This window comes from Curcuma longa, chromosome 1 (assembly GCF_044706935.1).
Source record: "Curcuma longa cultivar G26 ecotype Majalengka, Jawa Barat chromosome 1, ITB_CL_G26_1.1, whole genome shotgun sequence".
Lineage (NCBI taxonomy): Eukaryota > Viridiplantae > Streptophyta > Magnoliopsida > Zingiberales > Zingiberaceae > Curcuma > Curcuma longa.
The window spans coordinates 22,295,649-22,318,699 of NC_133861.1; the positions used below are offsets into that span (position 1 = coordinate 22,295,649).

A 23,051-nucleotide genomic window follows, 5' to 3' on the forward strand; every position below is an offset into this window, starting at 1 on the left:
ATAAATGTATAATTTCATTGGTATTAAAAGTAGTAATGAAAGTGAAAGTAAGAAGATTTCTTTTTTGTTTAATTGCTTTAAAATTTCGAGTTAGATTGAACTCTCTTAACCCTCTACCTTTAAAAATGAAAAATATTCTCATTTGTCTACTTAATCAAATACTAAACATGGAAATTATAATTTAAACCCCATTAAATTGACAACCGCCCACAATATTATAACTAAAATTTAATTAGAATTTAAATTTAAATTTAAAAAGAAAGATTAGCTTTATTAATCATCTAAATTCAGATCACATGCGATAACACCAACTAAATAAGTAATTATTCGAAAGATTAAATAGTTAATAAATCGGACTATTTCGTCGGTTGCGATGCCTCTACGAACACGTGGCGCTTGTTTATGCTGAAAACGACAGCACGTGGCGGGCACGGCCGTTCGTCCCCCAACTCCAAACCCGCGTCCCGCCAAAGCCTAACCTCAAACCCTTTCGCTTATCTGCTCAAATGCTGGATCCCTCCACCGCATCCTCCTCCTGCAGGCAATGCGCTAGAAGTTTCGATCCTGATGGCCCTCGATATCTTCTTCCCGGCGAGGTTCTTCATAGACAACACAGCTAGTCGGAGCCTCGTCGTCTCCATCTCGTTGTTCGTCTCCGTGCTCTGCCTCTGCATCGTCGTAGGGCACTTGTTTGAAGAGAACCGGTGGATCAATGAGTCTCTAACCGCTATCGTCATTGTGAGTTTCGATTCCCGAGCTAGGGCTTGGTCGTTAATATCCCTTGCACATTGTGCCACGGAGATTTATTAAGTGGAGTCTGAAACTTTCTTTTAATTTTGCAAATATGATCGATTCTTTGCAGATAAGTTTGCAATTATGTCTAGCTGAAAGAATACAGCGAACTCCTTAGATTTCATATTTTCTCTAATAAAATGACAATTTGTTTCATGGAAAGACTAATAAAATGACAAGTTGGAGGTAACATGCATGATAGCCTGATTATTGCGATGTATCTTAATTGGTTCATTAGAACCAAAATCAAGACCGTACCTTAGTTATTTGAGCCATACAATCTCATATGTGGCAAGTTCGTTCACACCTCTGCATTTGATCTAGATACTACGTTTTTTTTTCTGGTTTTTTTTTTTAAAAATATCAAATTTGTTCCCAGAAGTACACAACAACTAAATATAGACCATTTATCTATGGGGAATCTACCCAACTATATAAGTGTACCATGTAATTTATAGGTGTCCTTGATCGTGATGCATTGCTGTTAGAGGCCTTAAGATATCAAAGAATCCTCAAGAATTGTCCCAAATGACCTTGACTTGGAGACTCAAGAAACTGGCTAATTAAACCCATAGAAAATGAGATGTGAAGTCTAGTCACCATAATATAATTCAACTTACCAGCTAATAAGTGTGGATCAAGTGATGCCCCCTCCCCCCTTGTCTTGTTATTAGTCTGACATTTGAATTTACAGGAATGTTTGTATTTATTGGAACGGCAATAGGTTTAGCATCTAATACACCAATTTCTTCAAGTGTATAAAATGCAGCTTTTCATTGTGAGGTATATAAGTTTCCGTTTGGTAAATAACTTCAATGCCTTGAAAAATACCTAAAATCATCTAAATCTTTAGTATGAAAGTGCTGGTGGAGATAAGCTCTAAATCTTGTGTTATTTGAATCATTGTCACTTGTAATTATAATGCTATATGCATAATTAATGAGGAAAATGCACTTCTCAAACTTCCCCATTAAGATAATTATGGAAAAAAAGGATTCTTAATATCCGGTTGATATTATGACCATTGTGATATAGTTGCCAAAATGAAGAAAAGACGAACTAAAGCAATCTTTACTACAGGAGATATATGGGTATACCCCCTTTTTTTCATGAATCTAGCTTTGAACCTATATCTGCTAAACCATCAGGGGATGTTTCATCAGTGAACATACTCTTGCATCCAACAACAAACATTATTGGAGGGAGATTATCTAAATATTGTTAAGAGTACAATTTTACCATCATATGTACCATTTCTTGTCTCTAGATTGATCTGAAGACAAAAGAAGAGTATGGTTGTGACAATGCAACAAAAGTATATAATGCGAAAGAGGACCTCAGGTGCTGAGGTAGTGCACTTCTAAGCATTTCTCTTCACAACAATAAGGTCAAGATCAGAGATAGGATTTGGGATCATGCATGATGTCCTACTGATGTCTGTAGTGGCTGAATTCAGATGCCAATTGTTCTACAATAGTAGATGGTGGAATAGAAAATGGAGTAGGAATAAAAACACCTTAGTTATTGTCTCGGAATGTGGTAGATGAGACATAGCGAACTAAAAAATTGTCATGTTGGTTGATACAAAAGCTCGATCTAATTTAGGAGAGTACAGTAGTTCTTTAGCTGATAATGTCCTAGGAATACACATTTTGTCAAAATAAGATGACAACTTAACTTTGCCTGGAGACAAGATATAAATAAACCAAGTGCATCGATACGCGTGGTGGACTCCATGTGACATTGCAAGGAGAAAGAATAGAAAAGCGAACTTCATCATGAAAAACAGAAGAAGAGATTCAATTTACAAAACATGTTATGAGAACTGCATCATCCTGGAATTATATAGAAACTCGGTAATAATATTCTTGGAATTTCAACTACATATCTATTCTTTCATTATGCATATCGAGGCGTATGATAATAGTATGACTAATGGAGAATTCCTTGAGCAAAGAGGAAAGACTTGAATTTTTAGAGTGCAGTACTCTTTAGCATTGTTGTTTTCACAAATGATTTCATACTGCGTTTTTATCTCAGTACAAAAGGAAGAGAAAATAGAGAAAATATCATACCATTCTTTCATTAAGATCTGAGAATAATTATCTGTGAAGGAAACAAATTACCTAGTGCAACATCAAAGCTCGCTTATTGACTCAACCAAGTTATGAAACTGAGATTGCCTCCTTAGTAGGCAATATTCAAACGGATTTTGAAGACTTGACAAATTAGGAATCATCTTTCTAGATTTTGAGGCTGATGTCTCTAAAGATGACTTGGCTCAACCACTAGGGAGGTGAAGATGCAACCATAGTTAACTGTTATAGTCTTTTGGACTCATGCTTTGCATTAGTTACCTTTCTTGTCTACAAATCCCAAATAGAAATACTGTCAATAGTGAAGAACGCAAATCAATTATATTATGAAAAAATCTGTTTGGTTCTTGTTAGGTTCTTAAGAAATCCCAACATCTAGTGAAGTCCCAATTTTTATTTTCCTTATTTGAAAAGATGAATTTAATTACATCGGTGTATAATTTTATTAATCATGACACATGATTGCAGGCTAAGGAGGTTCCTTGTACTTGAACTTGATTTTGAAAGAGACTGGTGCTAATGTTGTTTATAGATTGGGAATTTACAACTATAAAACCTACTTTTTGTTGTTTGTCTCACCTACAGAAATCAGGTTTTTTGTTCATCACCTCTGTTGTTTAGAATCTCCTTTTTTCCTTTTATAACTGCATTCTAATAACTAAAAGGTGAACTAAACTTGCTGAATAATATATTCCTCCATACATGTGACAGTTGATCCACATTGATTATCTTAGTCTAATATGCTTCTTTCTCCTACTTTTTGTAAATGGAAATGGAACTATATCAAAGATCTTAAACTCCTTTTATGTAACTTAGGGTGGCATCATCGGTACTATAATCTTGTTTGCAAGCAGAGGGAAGAGCTCTCACATCCTTAGGTTTGACGAAGAGTTATTTTTTATATATCTTCTTCCACCAATTATTTTCAATGCTGGGTGAGTACTTTCATCTATAGCTTTAGTTATCATGATGCAAGAAAAATTGTGGAATATGCTTACATTGATGACTGAATGGCTTTCTATGTTGGCTCAGGTTTCAGGTTAAGAAAAAACAGTTCTTTCATAACTTTTTGACGATCATACTGTTTGGAGTAGTCGGCATCTTCATTTCATTTGTCATCATTTCCATGGGTAATTTAACTCTGAAACAAATTTTGGACTTCTATGTCACTTTCTTTATTTTTTGTGACTATAACATCAGTAATTGTGAAGATGAATATGCTACTTGTTTGTAGTATTCATTTCATCATATTGTTAATCAATGGAAACCTAAGAAAAACTGGTAATTGTGCAACAATGTCTATAGAGGGGAAAACATGTCTTGTACGTTACCTTGACAACTACTGTGATATAAGGATTTGATGGAAGTTTCATATTGTTGGATGTTCTCAATGGAGTTAAGAAGAGATTAGAAAGAGACTTACAATGCTTGGTGGCAATGTAGAATATTTTATTGATGAAATTGGATCATGCAACACACTTTTACCATGGGCACAGTGTACTTTTACCAAGGGCACTTGCCAAAACTTACTTTTGCCACATACTACTTCTAGCATTATTGTCACTTACTAATGACTATCATTAACTACAAGCACATCCTTTTTCACATGTTTACCAAAATTTTCTTTTGTAGTAGTGACTACCATTTGATTGAGCCTTGTTCTAGGTTGGGCCATAGCCTATTATGTTTTTTGTACTTGTGACATGTAATATGATTAGATAAAGTTCTACTATGAGCCAAAGCACATCGTCTTTCACTATCCCCAATATGAGCTTTTAGCAAGAAACTAAGCAGGTTTTGCAATTCCTCAAGCCATGCTCTTAGCAGAGTTTGGGTGATGTTGTTCAAGTACGCCTTCGTATAGTTTTTTTAATCATCATGGTAGTAGTTGTCTTTTTCATTATTGTCATCAATTGCCATCATCATCACCTCATGTTAGCCTCAGCTAATTAGGGTCAGCTTCGTGGATATTATTATCATTTCACGCTAGTATATGTAAATTTTTAAATCACTTTTTATCTATGTTAGCTAGTGTTTTTTAGTTTTCCTCTGACTCATATGGCTATAGCTTCAACTTTAACCTATTCAACTAGTCTAATCATATATTCTTTATCCTTTTTTGGCCATTCATTGCTCACATTGTGAAATGTTTGACTATAATATGCTTGGTTTTTCCATAGAAGATCAATAGCTTCTCATAGCTATAGTGGACTTGTCTTGGTAAATGTTTAAGGGTTCACTTGCTTCTCACCATAACTAGGTGGTTCTCCTTACAGTTACTATGTACCTTGGTTGTTGGTAGTGCCATCAAATTTATTTTTCTGATACACTAGCTGAAAAGCTTTTATCAACAAGGGAGTAGCAGTTCATCATGTTATATATGTGTATTTTAGTCCTTCCCAACCATTGTCTGTAAATATCAGTAAATTTTATTTATTGTGGTTTATACACTATATTGTAGTTCAAAGCATCCTTTTAATCTAATACAATCTTGATTAAAAGCCATGATACAAACATGGAAAGCAACTATTTCATGTTGAAAGGTCACTTAACTATTTTATGTTAAAAGGTGATTTGTGGATGTGATTAAGATATGCAAATGTGAAGGAAGCTTCAATATTCTTGTTTGTCTATAAGGAAGGGTAAGCGAACAACTTTTGCAATGAAATCCTAAGGTTAGAAGGCAAATTGTGTAGGGCGTCTTCAAAAATGAAGTATTCTTCTTATTCTAGCTTAAAGATATTAAACTCATGAACAATAGACGAAAACACGCAAATAAAATTCAATAAATCCCTATAAAGTTAACTCCCATCGCGTGTCACTACTCACTAGCTCTCTTGATTTTGTTCACTTTGCAAGTCTCTATAATTATGCTCATTAGCAACTCCAATTTCTTTTGCTCTTTACAAGAACCCGCCAACAACATTGAACATCATCTATACCAAACTAAAAAGTATTGGAATATCTGAATCATCATATGATGCACTTATAAGTATAGATTAAAGTTAAGGTGTAAAATAATGGATATCAAAGCTTGTCCTCTCTAACCATCAATTCAAGCCATACAACTTGCCTTTGATATTTCTTGTCTTGTCAAAACTCATTGATTACATAATAGCTCGAGATGAAAATAGATATATTTTAAGGATCAACTATATAGTAAAGTGAAAAATCTAAAACAATGATCTTAAGTGTGGCAAATATTGATTCCAATTTGAACACAAAATTGTATATAGTAAATATGGCAATGAACACAAAATTTCACTAGAAAAAAACATGCAAATCTATGTTGAGGCGAAATTAAAGATCCAAAATCGACACCTTTGAAGATAACATCTAAAGAAAGTCAAGTAAGTTGGTTACTTGCTTCTCCACTAATAATCAAAATATCCAATGCTACTATCGCTTAAGGGATGCTTCTTTTGATAATGAAAAGCATTTGATTGAGCCACAAGACTTGAATTTAGAAGAGCCTATGGTGATTTAATTGGTTTTGAGAATGTACAATCTACCATTAACTACGACTTAATTAGACCTATAGATAACAACATGTTTATGTTACCCTTAAGAGGCCAAAAGAAGATATTGAACACGGTAAGCCTAACAAAATAAAGATGCAAGACATCTATTTAATAACAAATAAATTAAGACTTTTATTGTTATTTCTCTTTGTAATTATTTATGACTCTAAAGCTTGTAAACTTAAGATGGTTTTCTGGTGTAGCACTTGCCACCATGTTGAGATTGCTACTAAGAAGATGCTCACATTACAAAAGAAATTGTATCATGATTTATTATTAAGTTCCTAGTAATATCATATATTATCCACTACATTCATGAATCCAATTGTCTCATAACTAAAAAAGGGCATTCCGGTACATAAAGCTCCCGCCAATGCGGGGTCTTTTGGAGAATGTCGGGTCACATTTGGTCGGACCACTACATTCGTGAATCCAAATTGCCTTATAAGTTATAACTACTATAAGAGTATCCTTGTTGATTTTTTTTAAAAGTTATATTGTAAGAAAAATTAATTTCAGTACATGTTTTATTTAACTTTGTAACTTATTTAAACAGTAGTTTGAATTTTGATTTAGTGTATATGCTAACTTATGGGGAGATATTCAGACCTTCGTCTTTGTAGTATCTTGATTTTGTAGCAAGAGAGACACAAAGGACATTTTCACCTTTTGATAAGTTATATTGTTTTATTATTTGAAGGAGTGACCGTGAAGAAAGAGGAAAATCAAAGCTTAGTTTTTCAAAGATATAATTGGAAGGGGCAATAGAAGAAAAATATAATGTAGAAATTATGTTTCTTGAAGGTCAAGAATCAAACAACATTAGTAGTACTCAGAGTCATTGGAAATGACATCTAAATTGAAATGTTGTCAACTCACTCCGAGTCAAGTTGTCTTTGGTGGGGGAGATTGATATGTTTAAATTAGGAAGTTTTAAATTCGGAAAGTGTTAAGTAAGATTCTGGGGTAGTATTGTTCAAAGTAGGGGAGTTTATATTTTATTTTCATAGGATAAGTTATTTTAGGAATTAATTATTTGTTTACCAAGACTATAGGGATATGTTCATTTAGATTGAGTCATGGTTGAGTCTTTAAAAGGGACCCCCAACCTTCTCTTGTTGCATTATCTTTCAAATTCATAAAAAATGATTTTCTACAATTATTCTTGTGAGATTTCGAATAAGGCATGCAACTCCATGAAATTAACAACCTGAGGCTCACAGATTTATCATCTTCCATATGCAGCATCACTTTTTCTATCCTTCATAGCCATATAAGGTTTTTGCTGGCTCTATTCTTTGAATGACCATGACAGTTTTTGGTGTAGTATGCTTCCACAGTTCCTCTATGCAACGGATTTGTTTGACTAATTGCTTACAAAATAGTCACATGTTGCTCGAAGAACATAGTCACATTGTTTGATAGTTCATAGGATCTCGTCTAAAATGCATTGGAAGTAACAACATTTTGCACACACCCCCCCCCCCCCCCCCCCCCCCCCCCCCCCCCCCCCCCCCCAAACTGTACTGCTTGAAGCTCCATTTATTGTTGCATTCTATTATTTGTTGATCGAATCGAAGGCTCAAAGTGTTTTTTTTGGTGTGTCTGATCTATTATTTTATGGCTCAGGTAGCTGGAAGCTGTTTCCGAAAGTTGGGTTTCAAGGACTTAGTACTCGGGATTATCTAGGTTTGATTTAATTGTCTGTTAATATTTTTATTCTGTTAAGGTCATACATGAGGACATAAGTCAACTTAAAATTAATTTCTTTTGTTTCTATTTATTGTTCAAATTACATCTTTTTGTAATAAAAATTAATTGACAAAAAACAATTGAGATCTTTCAATTTTCTTATTCAGCTATTGGAGCCATCTTTTCATCAACGGATACAGTCTGCACGTTGCAGGTCAGTATGCTTCAGAATATATATTTTCTTCTTTCAAGTGCTTCAAGTTTCTTTTAAGTTGTTACTTGTGCTATGATGTTTCCAATTAAGTGTTTGTAATTTGAGAAGGTTCTTCATCAAGATGAGACTCCTCGTCTATACAGCTTGGTATTTGGTGAAGGAGTTGTAAATGATGCTACATCTGTTGTGCTTTTCAATGCAATCCAGAAGGTTGACGTCTCTGAGATAGAACAGATTACATTTCATGTTCTTGGAGATTTTTTGTACTTGTTTTTTACAAGTACGCTCTTGGGAATTGCTGTAAGCTTCTTTTCCTTCATCTCTATGAAAGACCTATATTACATGCTATGCTTGTCAGTCCAGTAATATTTTAATTTTTGTTAAATGAAATGGAATAGCCTGTTAGTAACTAGTTGCACTGATTAGTAAAACCTAAATAGTACATGAAACTTAGGAGAGGGAAAGATGCAAAGAAGGGAAAGGAGGTTGTGCAGCATTCTTTGAAATATTCTTAAATTCAAATTATTGAGGCACCACAGCAGACAGTGGAGGAAAAGCGGTACAAGTAAAACAAGCGAATAGAGTCCGTTTTTCAACAACTTCATGACATTGAATTAGTTGACGAAAGTGGAGAGTTAACTGAGCAAGACAGGAAAATGAGATTATTCGTCAAATGTTGGTTATATGAAACTAATAGACTCCACTCAACACTTCCTTTTGTACTTTGTAAATGTCCGAATAAAGAACTTCCTACCAGCCTTAAAAGCACCTAAGATGGAGAACTACTCTCCAAGCAAGAGGAGTTCCAGGAATACTTTTATGAACACTTCTTCCAACTGCAGGGCACCAATCCATATCATATTCTGATTATGGTTGTCATCTTTTATATTCTAACCAAACTAGTATTATCATGGCGATTGCTTCTTAACTTTCACTGGAGGAAATTTTGCCTATTGTAAAAGAGATGATCTCTCTCGTAGCATCTGTGCCAGATGAATTTTGCTCTAATTGTACGAAGATTCTGGATGTTTATGAAAGAGTATATACTACAGTGGTTTAGTGCATTTCTTGAGATGAGACTGATCTGAACAAATTGAATTATGCTTGGCTATCTCTAATTCCAAGTTAGAATGTGTTTGCTCAGCAAACCAATCAGTCCCATCAGCCTTTTACATATTTTTGAGGAAAAAGCCTTATACATTTCAATCTGAAGCTTATCACCAAGGTGCTAGCGACGCACATCAAGCCTCTTATGACCACAAAAATTGGCAGACATCAAACAACTTTCCTGCAAGAAAGAAGAATTGGAGACATTTTTTATCAGCAAACTCTGATGATCTAGAACCACTATACCGCTCTAAAATTTGGATTTGAAAAAGCCTTTGACAATGTCAAATGGGAACTTGGGGTTGTTTATATTGATGGTATGACTAGATGCTGGCTCTTATCATTGAGCGAGAATAGCAACTATTATCTATGGTGGACAAATGGAATCACTGTAGAGGTGGATTGAGACAAGGTGATTCAGTGTCTCCATTCTTGTTCCTCATGGTAGTTGATCTGTCAAAAACTGCTTAAAAGGACTCAATATGGGCTAACAATGGGTGCAATTACTGAAAATTCATGAAAAGATCCATAATCCATATTCTTCAATATGCAGATGGTGTGCTTTTTGTTCTGTAAGGATGAGGTCCATTAGTTATGCCACTTAAAGATTACATTGTAGATATTTGAATCAATAGTTCTGAGAATTTACTTCATTACCTCATTTATTTAGGGGAGTGCAATAGCCTCCATTTACTCATTTCCAATGTCTCACTTTCGTGTAATTAGCTAGCTAGGTACCTCTTTTGATTTGGAGACTTAAACAAAAGTGTAGGTTACCAATTCCATTCATCAATAATATTGAAAGAAGATTGTACTAAGCAGGGGCGGCTCAAGCTCACGGAGGGCCCTAGGCGAAATTTTTTTACCTTGGTAGTCCGTCAAACGATCCACTGCCCTCGAACGATTCGTCAAAAGACTCGTAGAACAGCTGGATCAAACACAAAAAATTACTATCTAAAAGCTAAATCTCAACAACAATAATATTGAAAAAAGTAAAAGAAACTACCGGATCGGCTTGACTGTTTGAGTAAACAACAATCAGACGAACTGTAAACAGCAATCCGAAGAAGACGACCATAGACCACTCGACCAGAGGGGCGAGGCCCTCTCGGTTTCGCCGGCGAGGAAGACGGTCGAAGATTGAAGAAGAGGGCCACTGGCCAGAGGGCTGAAGGGCGAGCGGCGGCCGGCGAGCCTCGCAGTTTCGCCGGCGAGGAAGACGGCCAGAGGGGCGAGCTCGAAGCCTCGCGGAGTCGCGGTTTCACCGGCGAGGAACGGAGGAAGACGGCCAGAGGGGCGAGGCGGCGAGCCTCGCGGTTTCGCCGGCGAGGAAGACGGCCAGAGGGGCGAGCGGCGAGCCTCGAGGTTTCGCCGGCGTCGGCGAGGAAAACCGTCGAAGAGGACTAGAAGAGGGCTCGTCGAACGGACCGGACGGAGGTGCTCCGTGCTGTCTTGCGCCTCAGGGGCCCTCGCGTCGAAGAAGAGGTTTTGCTCGCCGGCGTCGGCGAGGAAAACCCTCAGGGGAGATCGCGTCGGCAGACGGCAGGAGATGAAGAGTCGAACGGCTGTCGCGAGATCGGCGTTGAGAGAACGGGAGAACTCGTCGAACGAGGAGAAGGAGAACGCGTCGAATCGAGGAGAGAGGAGATAAAGGGGATATCGATATCGGGACGCGGCAAGATTTGATCGGATTTTAACCATTTATTATTTATTATCCCTAAATAATTTAAATTTTTTTGGGCCCCTTTTAATCCTGGGCCCTAGGCATAGGCCTTACCCGCCTATGATTGTACTAAGCCCATCACCTCTCTCTTCCTTGATAAATGTTCCTTGTTAATGCGGTATATATCCTTGTAATCTTATATCTGAGCATTTATGCCACCGTCAAATTGGTTGCGTAAAGAATTGATCACCTTTCTTTGGTCTAGGCTAGCATATTCTTGTGGATTAACTTCAATGTGTTGTCTCATGGTCAAATACTTGATAATGTAAAAGTGAAGGGCTGATAGTCAAGGATCCACATATAGGTTGTGCGTGCCTAGGCGAGCCACAACACAGGCCTGCTTCTACTTTGACTTGGTTTGTATGGTGCTAGGTCGACAAGGACCAATTTGATCATGCTAGACATGGCCACATCATTTGAACCCCAAGCCTAGCAAGAGCCTAGGCATGGTTTCATGCCATATTGAATGTAGGCCATGCTAGGGTTGTAAGGATATATAAATATATATATTTTAAATATCTTAAGAATATTAGATTTGAATTTTTAGAAAATTAATTTAGGTTAGAAGGGATTATTTTTAAATTCATAAGAAATTAGTTTCGAGTCGTGCTAAGCTTATTGGCAATGCCCAACTTCACCCACAATTTGTGCTATGCCTAGCACATAAGCTATTATTGGCTTGGTTCAAAGGCCAATCATGGATTGGCTTGTGCTTGGTTCAAAGGCCAATCATGGATTGGCTTGTGCTTGGTTCAATATAACTTAAAATTTGGTAGTATTGTTTTTGGCCCACAAGAAGAGGGCTCAGGGTTCAACATGGACTTGGGTATAGACTCATGCCTAGCATGACCAACCCATTCTCAGTCGGGTCTTGCCATTGCCATTTAATAGGTTGTACCACTTGATACAAACGCAACACAACAGAAGAACAAAGAAACGGTCCTCATATAGTCTTAGTTTTCATAAGGAAGAGGGTTTAGTGTGTATAGCTGTCTTTTTTTTTTTTGTAGTTAACAAACATTGAATTCATTGTAATTAGAAGTTTTTTTTTCTTTGATATGTTCTTAAGATCGTGAGGGACAGAGAGTCTGTTTATAGCACTAGATTCTTGACTGATTTTTTATTTGTATATATATATATATATATATATATATATACATATATATATTGTTGTTTCCTTTTACTGTTACCACTTAGATTTGCTGTATTGTCGTCTACTTTAAGTGATGAGATGGCTATGAAACCATGACTAAATGCTGAGAAATAAATTACCAATAACGGTATTGTCATCATACTTGAGCTTACATCAATGTGAAGCTGGTTATTAACTGACCATTGTTAATATTATTGTCACCACTTGTTAGCTTAGTTTTCTAGGATGTTTTGTAAAATGAAATAGAATGGAATGCTCCTTGTGTGATTCCAAGTTTCATTTCCTTGATTTAGGGGGTTGTATCTAGATGGGTCAAGTAAGTTGAGCCAGTGGAATAGATTCTGTTATATTGGTCAACAAATCAGATGAGATGAGATAAGCAAAAACAAGTTGAACGTGCTTACGCAAGTTAAAGTTGGTAAGCTGGGACACAGGTTGAATGGGTCTATAAATCCAAATAGGTAGGAACGGCTAAATATATTGAATAACTCCAAGAAATGATCATGATGAAACAAGGCCAACCTAAGACGCAAGCCAGCAAAACAAAAATACAAGTGAAAATTCTCTTAATTCAAAGATCCAAATACAACTTTGGACTTCTTTTATACACTCGACTCAATAGCAAATGCAGAAACAAATATTCTAAATAAAGAAAGAAAAAGCTAATTTTAATAGGGATTATAATTATTCTCTACTTATTATAAAATAGAAAATATTAATTACCAAATGACAAAAAAAAATCAAATATTTAATTTATTACAGAGACGCCAATCTTGAATACTCTATCAAACAAATTTGAGGTCTAGAGAGAGTGCCACAAACTTCCTGAGATATATTGTTGTTTCTTGGAATCAAGCTCACTTTTGGAAATATAAATGAAGCCATATCCAATTAGTTTTACTTGGTGCATTATCAAGAGGTTTCCATGTAGAAGTTCACTACTTCAAAATGGGAAAATAAGTTTTCGGGGCCATGTCGACGTCTTCAAACTCCAGCTGCATTGTCCAGTATCAAAATGCACATGCCCACAAGAAAAATTGGCAATGTACAATAGAAATGGATGGCATAAACCAATGTTATATTCAAGGTGCTGGTTGCTTAGAATATATTACTTCAACATTGAGGTTCGGTTATGGGTAATCGGGAGAATTTCTACCAATAAGGAACTTAAAAATGGAAAAAATATATGGCAGGGTGTAATCAAGTAGTGATATATACCTATTTATCCATTATCAATTTGCCAGATTCAGTTGGCCAAGGATTGGATGTCTCATTGCAAACAATATGGGCAAACATGAGAACCAGTCTTTTTTGTGTCAAAATAGCACTCAGATGTTTTATTAAGCAAATACATGCATTTGAACCTTAGTTTTCATTCTGCTCATACTTTTTTTTTAATTTATGTTATCTATGGGTTACTTCTCATGATTCCTTTTGATTGTTGTACCTTGTTTTGCAGGCTGGGTTGTTGACTGCTTATGCTCTTAAAACTCTTTACTTTGGTAGGTGAGTGAAAAAAATCAACACAAAGATCTATACTTATGTGTGTTTCATTTTAATTAAAAGCTTGTTATCAGGCACTCAACTGATCGTGAAATTGCTTTAATGGCTCTGATGGCTTATTTGTCTTATATGATTGCTGAGGTTAGATCGGAACCACTATCTTCAAATTTTTATGGCATGTTCCTTGCTTCTTTATCTCAAGAAACTTTGCTTTATCAATCGTATCTTCTTGCAGTTTTGCATTTTTTGTAATCCTTGCTCAGTTCCCAAATCTGACCAAGTTACCCTAGAAACCATCTTCTCTACTTACTAAATATTATGATCCGTTACATACAATGCTGATCTTATCTTGCTGAAAAATTTTGTTATTATTTCCAGGAATAGGCTTATTTGTCTAAATTTATAAATTACTTGTGCAGCTCTTTCAGTTGAGTAGTATTCTGACGGTTTTCTTTTGTGGAATTGCTATGTCACATTATGCATGGCATAATGTAACTGAAAACTCCAGAATCACTACAAGGTACTATGTCTTTACTTGCTGTAGGGAGGGTCTAATATACATATTTCAAATATATAGACAATTCCAAATAGTTGTTTTGCTTCTGTATATTTTTTCTATATTTTTTGAATAAAGAAAAAGTGAACCATAGTTCACCAGATTGTATTGAAAGGGAGTTGGGGGATTACAACAATCATCTACTTTAGCAACAATAGGCCTACAGGTATCAGCATGAAACTACTTTAGCAAAACAGTAAGAAGAAACTGATTGATAGAAAGCAATGATCAGCCAGAGGACCTAACTACGATAACAGCATTGATTATTTGCTGCCTGGGCTTACAAAACACCCTCTAGTTCACTTCATTGGTAACTGATAATGAGAAATGAGACCGATGAGAGACCCCCTGAAGTACATGGAATGCAAATCAGCCAGGATTGAAGCATGTCAGGCCCAATAAAAGTCTGATTGTGAGACTACAAGCTCCTAAAAGATAGTTTCACAGTAGATCATCCAAGCTACAAAGAGCAATGCGTGGATGAATGTATTGCCAATTGTCTTTGGATAAGCTATCCCTTACATAGCAAATGTCGGAAAAATGAGCATCCATCCCAACTTCAATCTGCAGTTGAAGAATAAGTGCAAGGTTGACTCCATCAGCTAAAGGCAGGTGATAAACGCAATAAACAAGAGAGTTTGGATATATCTATCCTCTTCCTTTTAAGCGCACCATTTATGTTAAGCTTCCCTCACAATGCCAACCAACTGAAGACCTTGATGCGCAGTGGAGCACAAGAGTAACACGTGATCTCCACTAGATCATCCATTTGGCCTCGAAAGGATAATGTGGTGTAGATAGATTGAATGGTGAGCTGAGTCAGAGTGCTGAGCTAGGTGAATGCTTAGAACAAATCATGCATTACCTGGATATCACTTTTGATAAAAGGATATGTCAAGTTTTGAATCATGAAAGAAGATACGAGCTACTTAGTTAGAGCATGATTGAACAGGGTAGAGAGCAGACTCTGCATAGTGAATCCTCGATGCCAAACCCCACACCAAAAGGGTACTTTAAATTGACAAGAAGCATCGTCGATGATGCTCATGTGGCAGAAATATTGCACATGCCAAATACTTTTCCAAGGAAAGACCAACACCAATTAAGTGAGACCACCTTCGTAGACAGTGAACAATGTATAAACAACTGAAACCTAAGTTATCTAATGGTTAGAAAATCAAGGTCCACCACAGTTTGCACCAGAATGTAAGATTCAGTTTTGAGATCAAGTATACTAAATCCCTCCATGATCCACAGGGTGGCATATGACACTCTAGGCTGCAAGGTTCCACACCAAAGAATAAGAGGGAGTTTTATGATGCCACAAGAAGTTCCATCAAGGCTGATCAATAAGACCAATCTCCTAAGAAGGAAATAGATACACCTGAGCTAGGTAGAAAACCACTGTGGAAAGGGGATTGTTAATAAGTGTATATCTGCTCCCAATGAAGAAAAAAAAGCCTTCTCCCAAGGGTCTAATCCGTGTGCCAGTTTGCTCACTAAATTGTCCTAGTAATCTTTTGTTGGTTTATGAATTCCTAGTTAAAAGGCCAACTAAGGGCAAGTCTACAACTGAATGTTATGGCAAAGCTTCTCTACTTTCCTCTCTAATCAGCCCACATACATAATATGAAAACTTTGAGCAATTGATTCGCAAGCCACTGAAAGGGTAGAACCCTGCTTATATGGTATGATAGTTTGCTGCAGAAGAATTATGATATTGGCGAACTGTTTCTAAAAGACCAGCTGGTAGCAGTCAGGGATGCTACACACTAGTCTAGCCGTGTGCACAAGAAGATGTTGAATGAACAAGTATGACAATAGGGGTTTCCTTGGCACGACCCACCAATGTTACTATTAATTAGAACAACTTTGCTAGCAGAGGTGACAATTCCTATGATCTAGGAAATCCACCCCATTGGGAACCCCTGAGCAATGAGAACCTGCTCGAGAGCTTGCCAGCTGACACAGTTGAAGGTTTTCTTGAAGTCTAGTCTTAGAACTGTCACTTTCTCATGATCAGACCTGCACCCATTTAATTCCTTGGAAGCACACATGGAATTATCAGCTGTGCCTCTGCATTTGATGAAAACAAACTGATTGGTAATTACCACTTTTTCTGTATTAATAAGATAAATCAACTTTATGTTCTCTTATTGATATTTTTGTGAGAACGATAACATTTATCTTGCTTTGTTATTATAAAAATGTGAAGTTGTTTCTTTCTAGCCTTATTTAATTGGATTGGTCAGGATCTAGAACCAAGGACAAGATATTTTGTTAGCTGAAAGAACGGGAGATAACAAAAGGAGCAATCCAATATAGTCCTAGGAGATGCCACTTGATTGGATTTGGTTTCCTAGAATCTCTTAGCGATTGTACAACCTATACATATAATAGTAACTTAAATTCTATGTTTATCCTTTGGTGAACTTAAATTCCTCATAGCTTGTACTCAAGAGGAACTTGTGCTTGGAATAACTATGGTACCTTCCATTCCCAAGTCTATCAGGTAACTTAGACAAGTAACATTCTTTCTTAAGAAATTATAATCCTTTAAACAATTTGCATAAACTTAAATTTACAGGTATAAAATGTATTCTAGAAATCACTGATTTTAAATAATAACAAACATGTAAAAGAAACTAGTGTCATGAGAACTATCTACTACAGAGAAGTGAATGCAACAAGTAAGTTGAGATCATTTTGCTAGCAATGCATCTGGAATCCATGATGCTAGACATATGATCCAATCTTGTTGGCTATGTGTTAAGAAAATTAGCATTCCAGTCCAAAGAAGCAGCTTTCCGCAAACTAAGATGTTTGAACAATAAGAATGATCACATTTAGTCAAGATTAAGTTCTCTGGTTAAGTATATTCTTTTCTACTTGCATATCATTCGTAAAACAAGGAATCTGAATGAATTTGTGAAGAATAGAATACCATTAAAGACTCACCTATTTGCTTTTGCCCGAGATGCATGACACTCATGGAGCTTCTGCATGCTTGAGACGTGGAAGAAGCCACAAAGTAAAGTAGAGGCTGTCTTCTTTGGAGTCTTGCTAGGAATCCTATTAGTTTGGTCGACAGCATTGCTATGTATAACATGGAGTAAAGCTTTTATCATCTGATATAACTGTGACAATTGTTGTCAACTACTTGTATTTCTAGAGGTATTAGTTCACAATGCTCTTTGGGTGGAGCCCATGTCACCTACAGAACAATATTACATTTTAGATTGCATGGTTTCTGTTCATGTTTAGTTCGATCTTCTCAGATAGTTGTCATCAGGCTTTCTCAGTATAGTAATATTTCTAGCTGGAATTCTTTTTAAACTTTACTTTTTTTTCATTGATTAATTTCTTGTTATTGGTTTCATTGCATCTTCTAGATTATCCTGAAATGAGTTATATATGATTGAAAGGAAGGCAAAACAGAATCTTACAAAAATGTAGAACTCGTGGTTGAACTGCCCATGGATAAACAGGTTGTCCAAGAGTAAATTGGAGTTTTATGGTTCATTGAGTTTGCTTCCTAGTGCTTTTTGTGTTTCCAAATAACCTTTTTACTGCTGCTTTGTTTAAAAGAACAAAAGTTTCATGAAAATTTAAAACTTGATTTAGTATAATTTGAGCAGGAAGGTGTTGGTTATGTTTGAGATTTATCATTTATCAGTTGTTGTAATTTGGAACATTTAATATACTAAGTTCTGATCTTGTTCAAATTAGTAGGCCTAATTGGGTTGGCATCACAACTTGCCAATGCAATGCCAGTGAGTCACCTTGTAGCTAGTTTCACATGCCATGTGAAATTGTAGTTTTGTCACAACCGTAGACATCATTGTTTGCTAGTGCTAAGATGCTTTGCCTCAAATTAAGAGAGAGAACAACCTTGTATCCACTGGAGCACTGAAGTCAATTTCAGTCTTTTTATGCCGTTATCCTTTTTTTCATATTTCTTTCAGAAAAAGTTGATCTTCCTTTCAGTCTATCAAATGATGCTGTAGTAATCACTGTCAGCCTTCATCATATCTAATTTGCAAAATTTCGTTTTGTATTTGATTTACTATAGTTCTATAACTTAAATTCCTTATGCATTGTTTTTTGCAGGCATATTTTTGCCACTCTATCTTTCATTGCAGAAGCATTCATCTTTCTTTATGTGGGAATGGATGCTCTTGATATTGAGAAATGGAAAGCTACGAAAACAAGGTACTGTCATTTTCTTTATCTCTAAATGTTATTGATGCAACATGAAAAATTGTACCGCACGAACTCAAGAAAGTCAATTCACCAAGGAAAAAAAAAATTATTAAATTGAAAGATGGTCTAATATATGTGATCCAAACCTCTTTTGTAAATTGATAGTAGTACTCATTTTATAAACTGACAATAAAATAAAGAAATATTTTTCATAAAATAAACTTAATTCATTCCAAAAGAACTCTTAACAACTTTTTAAAATAACTTTTAGAAATTCTCCAATAAAATTTCAAAAATTTTCAACTACATTATTCTCCCTAAGGGGAACTCAACTCTAGGTGAGGCGAATTGTTAATACGTTTGTAAGTTGTCGTTTCCATGAAGGAGTGATGCCCTCATGAAGTCTTTTGCTTTGTTTCTCTAGAAATCATCTTCATTTTTTGCTTTGTTTCTTAGGAAGTCAAGCTTTGTTATCAGCTTCTTCTTTAGATACCCTTTCTAACCAGAGAGTCTTGATAAGAAAAGCTGGATTTTCTGTCTTTTTAGTTGCCCCTTCAATGAAGAAGATAATAGTGCGATTTATCTAGACATGGATAGTCTTTTTGTTGCTCTCCTGCTGCAAAATCAACATACAAAAATGGATGCTTCAATGTCTCCCAATAACATTGTTGAAGTAGCAACAGGTGGTGCTGAGTTGCGTCTACTGATGCGTGGTGACCAACCAAGGACTGAGGGTGGATGGGCAAGGAGTTTGCGATGCAACAGGGTTTCCTATTCCTCCTCAATAGTCGAATCTTATCCTCATAGGAGGGAAGCATAGCGCAGTCAGTTCTGGCTTGTGATTGCTAGTCATGAGTTTAGAGTGATACATGGTGGAAACTGGTTGGCATGCACTGATCATTTAGTGGCCCAGGTATATCCTTGCTGAAGGAGATTGATCGGCAAGGCAGCGAAGCAACTTCGAGCTCTGATTGGGGAGGATTGTGCTCGGGGATGATTGGTATTCATGGGTGGATCAGTAGTGGGTAGTTTAATCGAGCTTCTGTTTCACAGAGATGAAAAGAAGCTGGATCAATCTCTAAGGAGATCGATGGAGTTTTACACAGAAATGAATTGGACTAATTCATACCGTGACCAATTTTAGATAACATTGAAAATTTCATGTGTTTGTTGCGGCAGCAATACATATGCTTACTTTTGTGACAAGTTTGTGTTGTATTGTTGAGATGTATTTTTGTTTACATCTACTACTCTGTTGGATATTACCTCGGCGTCTTAGCTGAGACAACTAAGGTAGATAGGATTGAAAATTTCACCTGTGTTAGTTGTGGCAGCAATACATATGCTTACTTTTGTGACAAGTTTGCATTGTATTGTTTAGATCTACTTCTGTCTGTTTGATATTACCTTAGTTGTCTTAGCCTGGTGACAAAACTATTTTCCCAAAAATTGATCTACAGGAGGTGAACTGTTAGAGAACCTAAATTAAATGGTAGATTAAATTACGGAACACAGATAACTGTGCTTAGTTTGAGGGCCATGCTCACGTGGGCTGGGGCGTTGGCTCTCAACCCTGCCTGACCTTGCCAATTTCCTCTTCTACTTGCAATTACCTTTTTCTTTCCTTGGAAGAGGTCAATTTCTCACTGATCTTCAATTCTTGTTATTTTCAAGAAAATCTGTGGTTTGAGATAATGCGATACTTTCTACTCTGATATTTTTTTCCCTTCATGGCAGTTCAAAAACATGCTTTGGTATCTATGGCATTCTTATTTTTCTAGTATTGCTGGGACGTGCTGCATTCATTTTCCCTCTCTCAGTTTTGTCTAATTATATCAGTTCACGTTCTGAAACAGCATTGATAACCTTCAAACACCAGGTAACATATTCTCTCTTCATGGTTGCTAATCATTTAGCTTTTTATATCTAGAAATATGATATTTTATCTGCAAGATTTGCTACTCAACAAGCAAACAAATAGTAATTTTGAGTATCCAGGTGGTAATTTGGTGGGCTGGTCTTATGAGGGGGGCTGTGTCTATTGCTCTGGCATTTAGTCAGGTATTTATCCAGTATGTTACTTTTTAAGTGAATCAATTGATGCAAGTGCTATCCAAACTTTATCTCAGTTTACATTCTCTGGCATCACACGGGATCCTGTCTATGCGACAATGATCACTAGCACCATAGTAGTTGTTCTGTTCACCACGCTGGTAAGTCATGATACAAAGACTTCCCTGTATACCATAATCTGTTCTCCTTTAGCAACTACTAAGAGAATAGAGCTATTTACATATCTGTCATTCGATTTTTAGTTGCCTTAGATTTTAGTAGTCACTACTTATCGCATCATGTTAGCAAAATTTAACAAACTTAAGGGGCTGTTGTTTAGCAATTTCTATTTAAATATTGTATTAGTTCAATGTGCTTTCAAACATCTTTCCTGAATGCTGACAAGTAATCTTCTGCACACGAAACCATTGGAAGTCAACTGATATCTGATTTGTAATTTCACTGTTTGCATCTTGATTTCTGAACACACTGATGTTTTTTAACATTTTGTTTATAGTGTACTCGAGATATTCATCAAGCACTGACGAAGAACCACTTTGTTATTGTCCTAAAAATTTAATATAATTAGTTTATGGAAAATACTTCCAAATAATGAAGCAAAATTTGTGGAACATAACTCATGGAACACCAAGTTTGTGCTTGGAAAGATTGATCCTGGCAACAAACTGACACAAACAGAAAACAAATAGAGGACGCTCACAGCTCGTCTAATCTAATTTCTTCAGCATATTTTTTCCTTTAGAGTTTGAGTTTCAGATCTCAGTTTTGTTATCCCACAATTTTTTTAGGTGTTCGGAATTCTGACAAAGCCACTGGTAAACATCCTTCTGCCTCAAAACACACATACGCGACGATGGAAGTCGGACGACCCTACCCTTCCCTTGGTTGCTCCAGAGGAACCTGCCACTTCCGGGCTTCAACAAGCCAGGAGAAGCCTGTCAATGTTACTGGAAAGGCCTGTCCACACTACACATACATATTGGAGAAAATTCGATGACAGGTACATGAGGCCAGTATTTGGAGGACCAACTTAGTTCGTCTCCATATACTCCGAGAAGCAGAAAACTAGCAAGCATTCAGCAGTCAATGAAAGCAAATATATTTTTGTAAAAAAACAAATTTCACTTTGACTGTTAACATTTTTGCTTGACTTCAGTTTTCTTTTTTTCTTTTTCTTTTTCTGTGTGTGCATTATCTTTAGTTGTAACTTTTGCAAGCATGATTTAAAAACACGTGGGCTTCTAATATTGATTGTTTAACAGGCGACGCTATAAATGTGTGTACGATGAGCATTTGGTTCCAACCTCTGGACGTGGCGTGTAAATTGTGGCCTCTCAAATACTGCCACAACCTTTTGATCACAGGAGCTTTCCTGGGATGTGGCTTTTAGGTATTTCCAGCACTCTTCCATGCACATTTTCCAGACGTGATAATTTGATTTTCGTTCTTCCACGCAAATATGTCTCTTTGTTTATTTGTTTTGATATTTGTCACTGTATATCCGTAGAGGTAAAAGAGAAATGTCTCTGTTGATTTAGTCATTGATTGCTATGTGTCTTCGAAAAAGGCAAACCATTCAATTGTCGTTCATGCCATCTCTTTTAAAAATAGTTTTATTTGTCATTTTCAAATTTGTAGACAGATGAACTGGTTGAAGTGAGTAGGTCAAACTGTTTAATAGTTGGACGATTCGAGAGGTTTGGGTGGATTTAGCATATAATATGGATTGAATAATTTAGGCAAATTAAACAACTTAGGAGTCGCAACTGGCTTTAGCAAATTACGTGGATAGAAAAAGTTAAGTGAATAGAGAGCCTAATTGATGGATCGATTGAATCAACTTAATCCAAATTGAGTCTAATACACTAATGTTTTGTTTGGGAGGAGATGAGGAGTATAGTTGAGTTGGTTATTGGGAAAGGTAAAGGGAAGAGTAAATTGAGACAAGGAGAATTTTGATTTATTTTTGGTCGTGAAGTCGATCGTGTCGGGCCGCTGAGGTGAGTTACAAGGAGGGAGAAGGGAAGAGAAAAAGGTAAGTTTTACTTTTGGGATGAAATTATTGCTAGAATTTTTTACATTGAATCGAATTTCTTATATTTCTATAAAAAAAGAAAAGGAGAACTCAAAAATAATTTATTTTAATTTTATTCTTATTTTAAAATAATTCATCTATTTAGATTTTTTATTTTTATGTCGTCGCTCTATACATAATGTGTATCGTCATCGCTTAGTGTTTAATCGTTTGCATTCCATGACGTCGTGTAAATTTTTTCAAGGATAAGAATCAAAAGGACAGAGACAGATAAATTTAATATTTTTTTCTTCTTCAATGCAGATATGTAGAGCACTACCAATTAGTGCACATCTTTAGGGGACCGCTCTACCAACTTTCCTATAGAACGCAGAGCTAGTAGA

General features: G+C 36.1%; 1 protein-coding gene across 1 annotated transcript; it reads left to right on the forward strand.

Annotated features, from left to right (window-relative positions):
- Positions 1–523: 523 nt before the first annotated feature.
- LOC141822235 (sodium/hydrogen exchanger 4) lies at positions 524–23,048 on the forward strand. Its single transcript, XM_074709680.1, has 16 exons — positions 524–738; positions 3,705–3,823; positions 3,921–4,018; positions 8,039–8,098; positions 8,269–8,315; positions 8,424–8,615; positions 13,758–13,804; positions 13,876–13,942; positions 14,221–14,321; positions 18,468–18,569; positions 20,298–20,439; positions 20,559–20,621; positions 20,690–20,773; positions 21,422–21,633; positions 21,896–22,023; positions 22,972–23,048. Exons 1-15 carry the CDS (start codon positions 568–570, stop codon positions 21,954–21,956), a joined length of 1,566 nt encoding a protein of 521 aa, XP_074565781.1. The 5' UTR covers positions 524–567; the 3' UTR covers positions 21,957–22,023; positions 22,972–23,048.
- Positions 23,049–23,051: the final 3 nt, after the last annotated feature.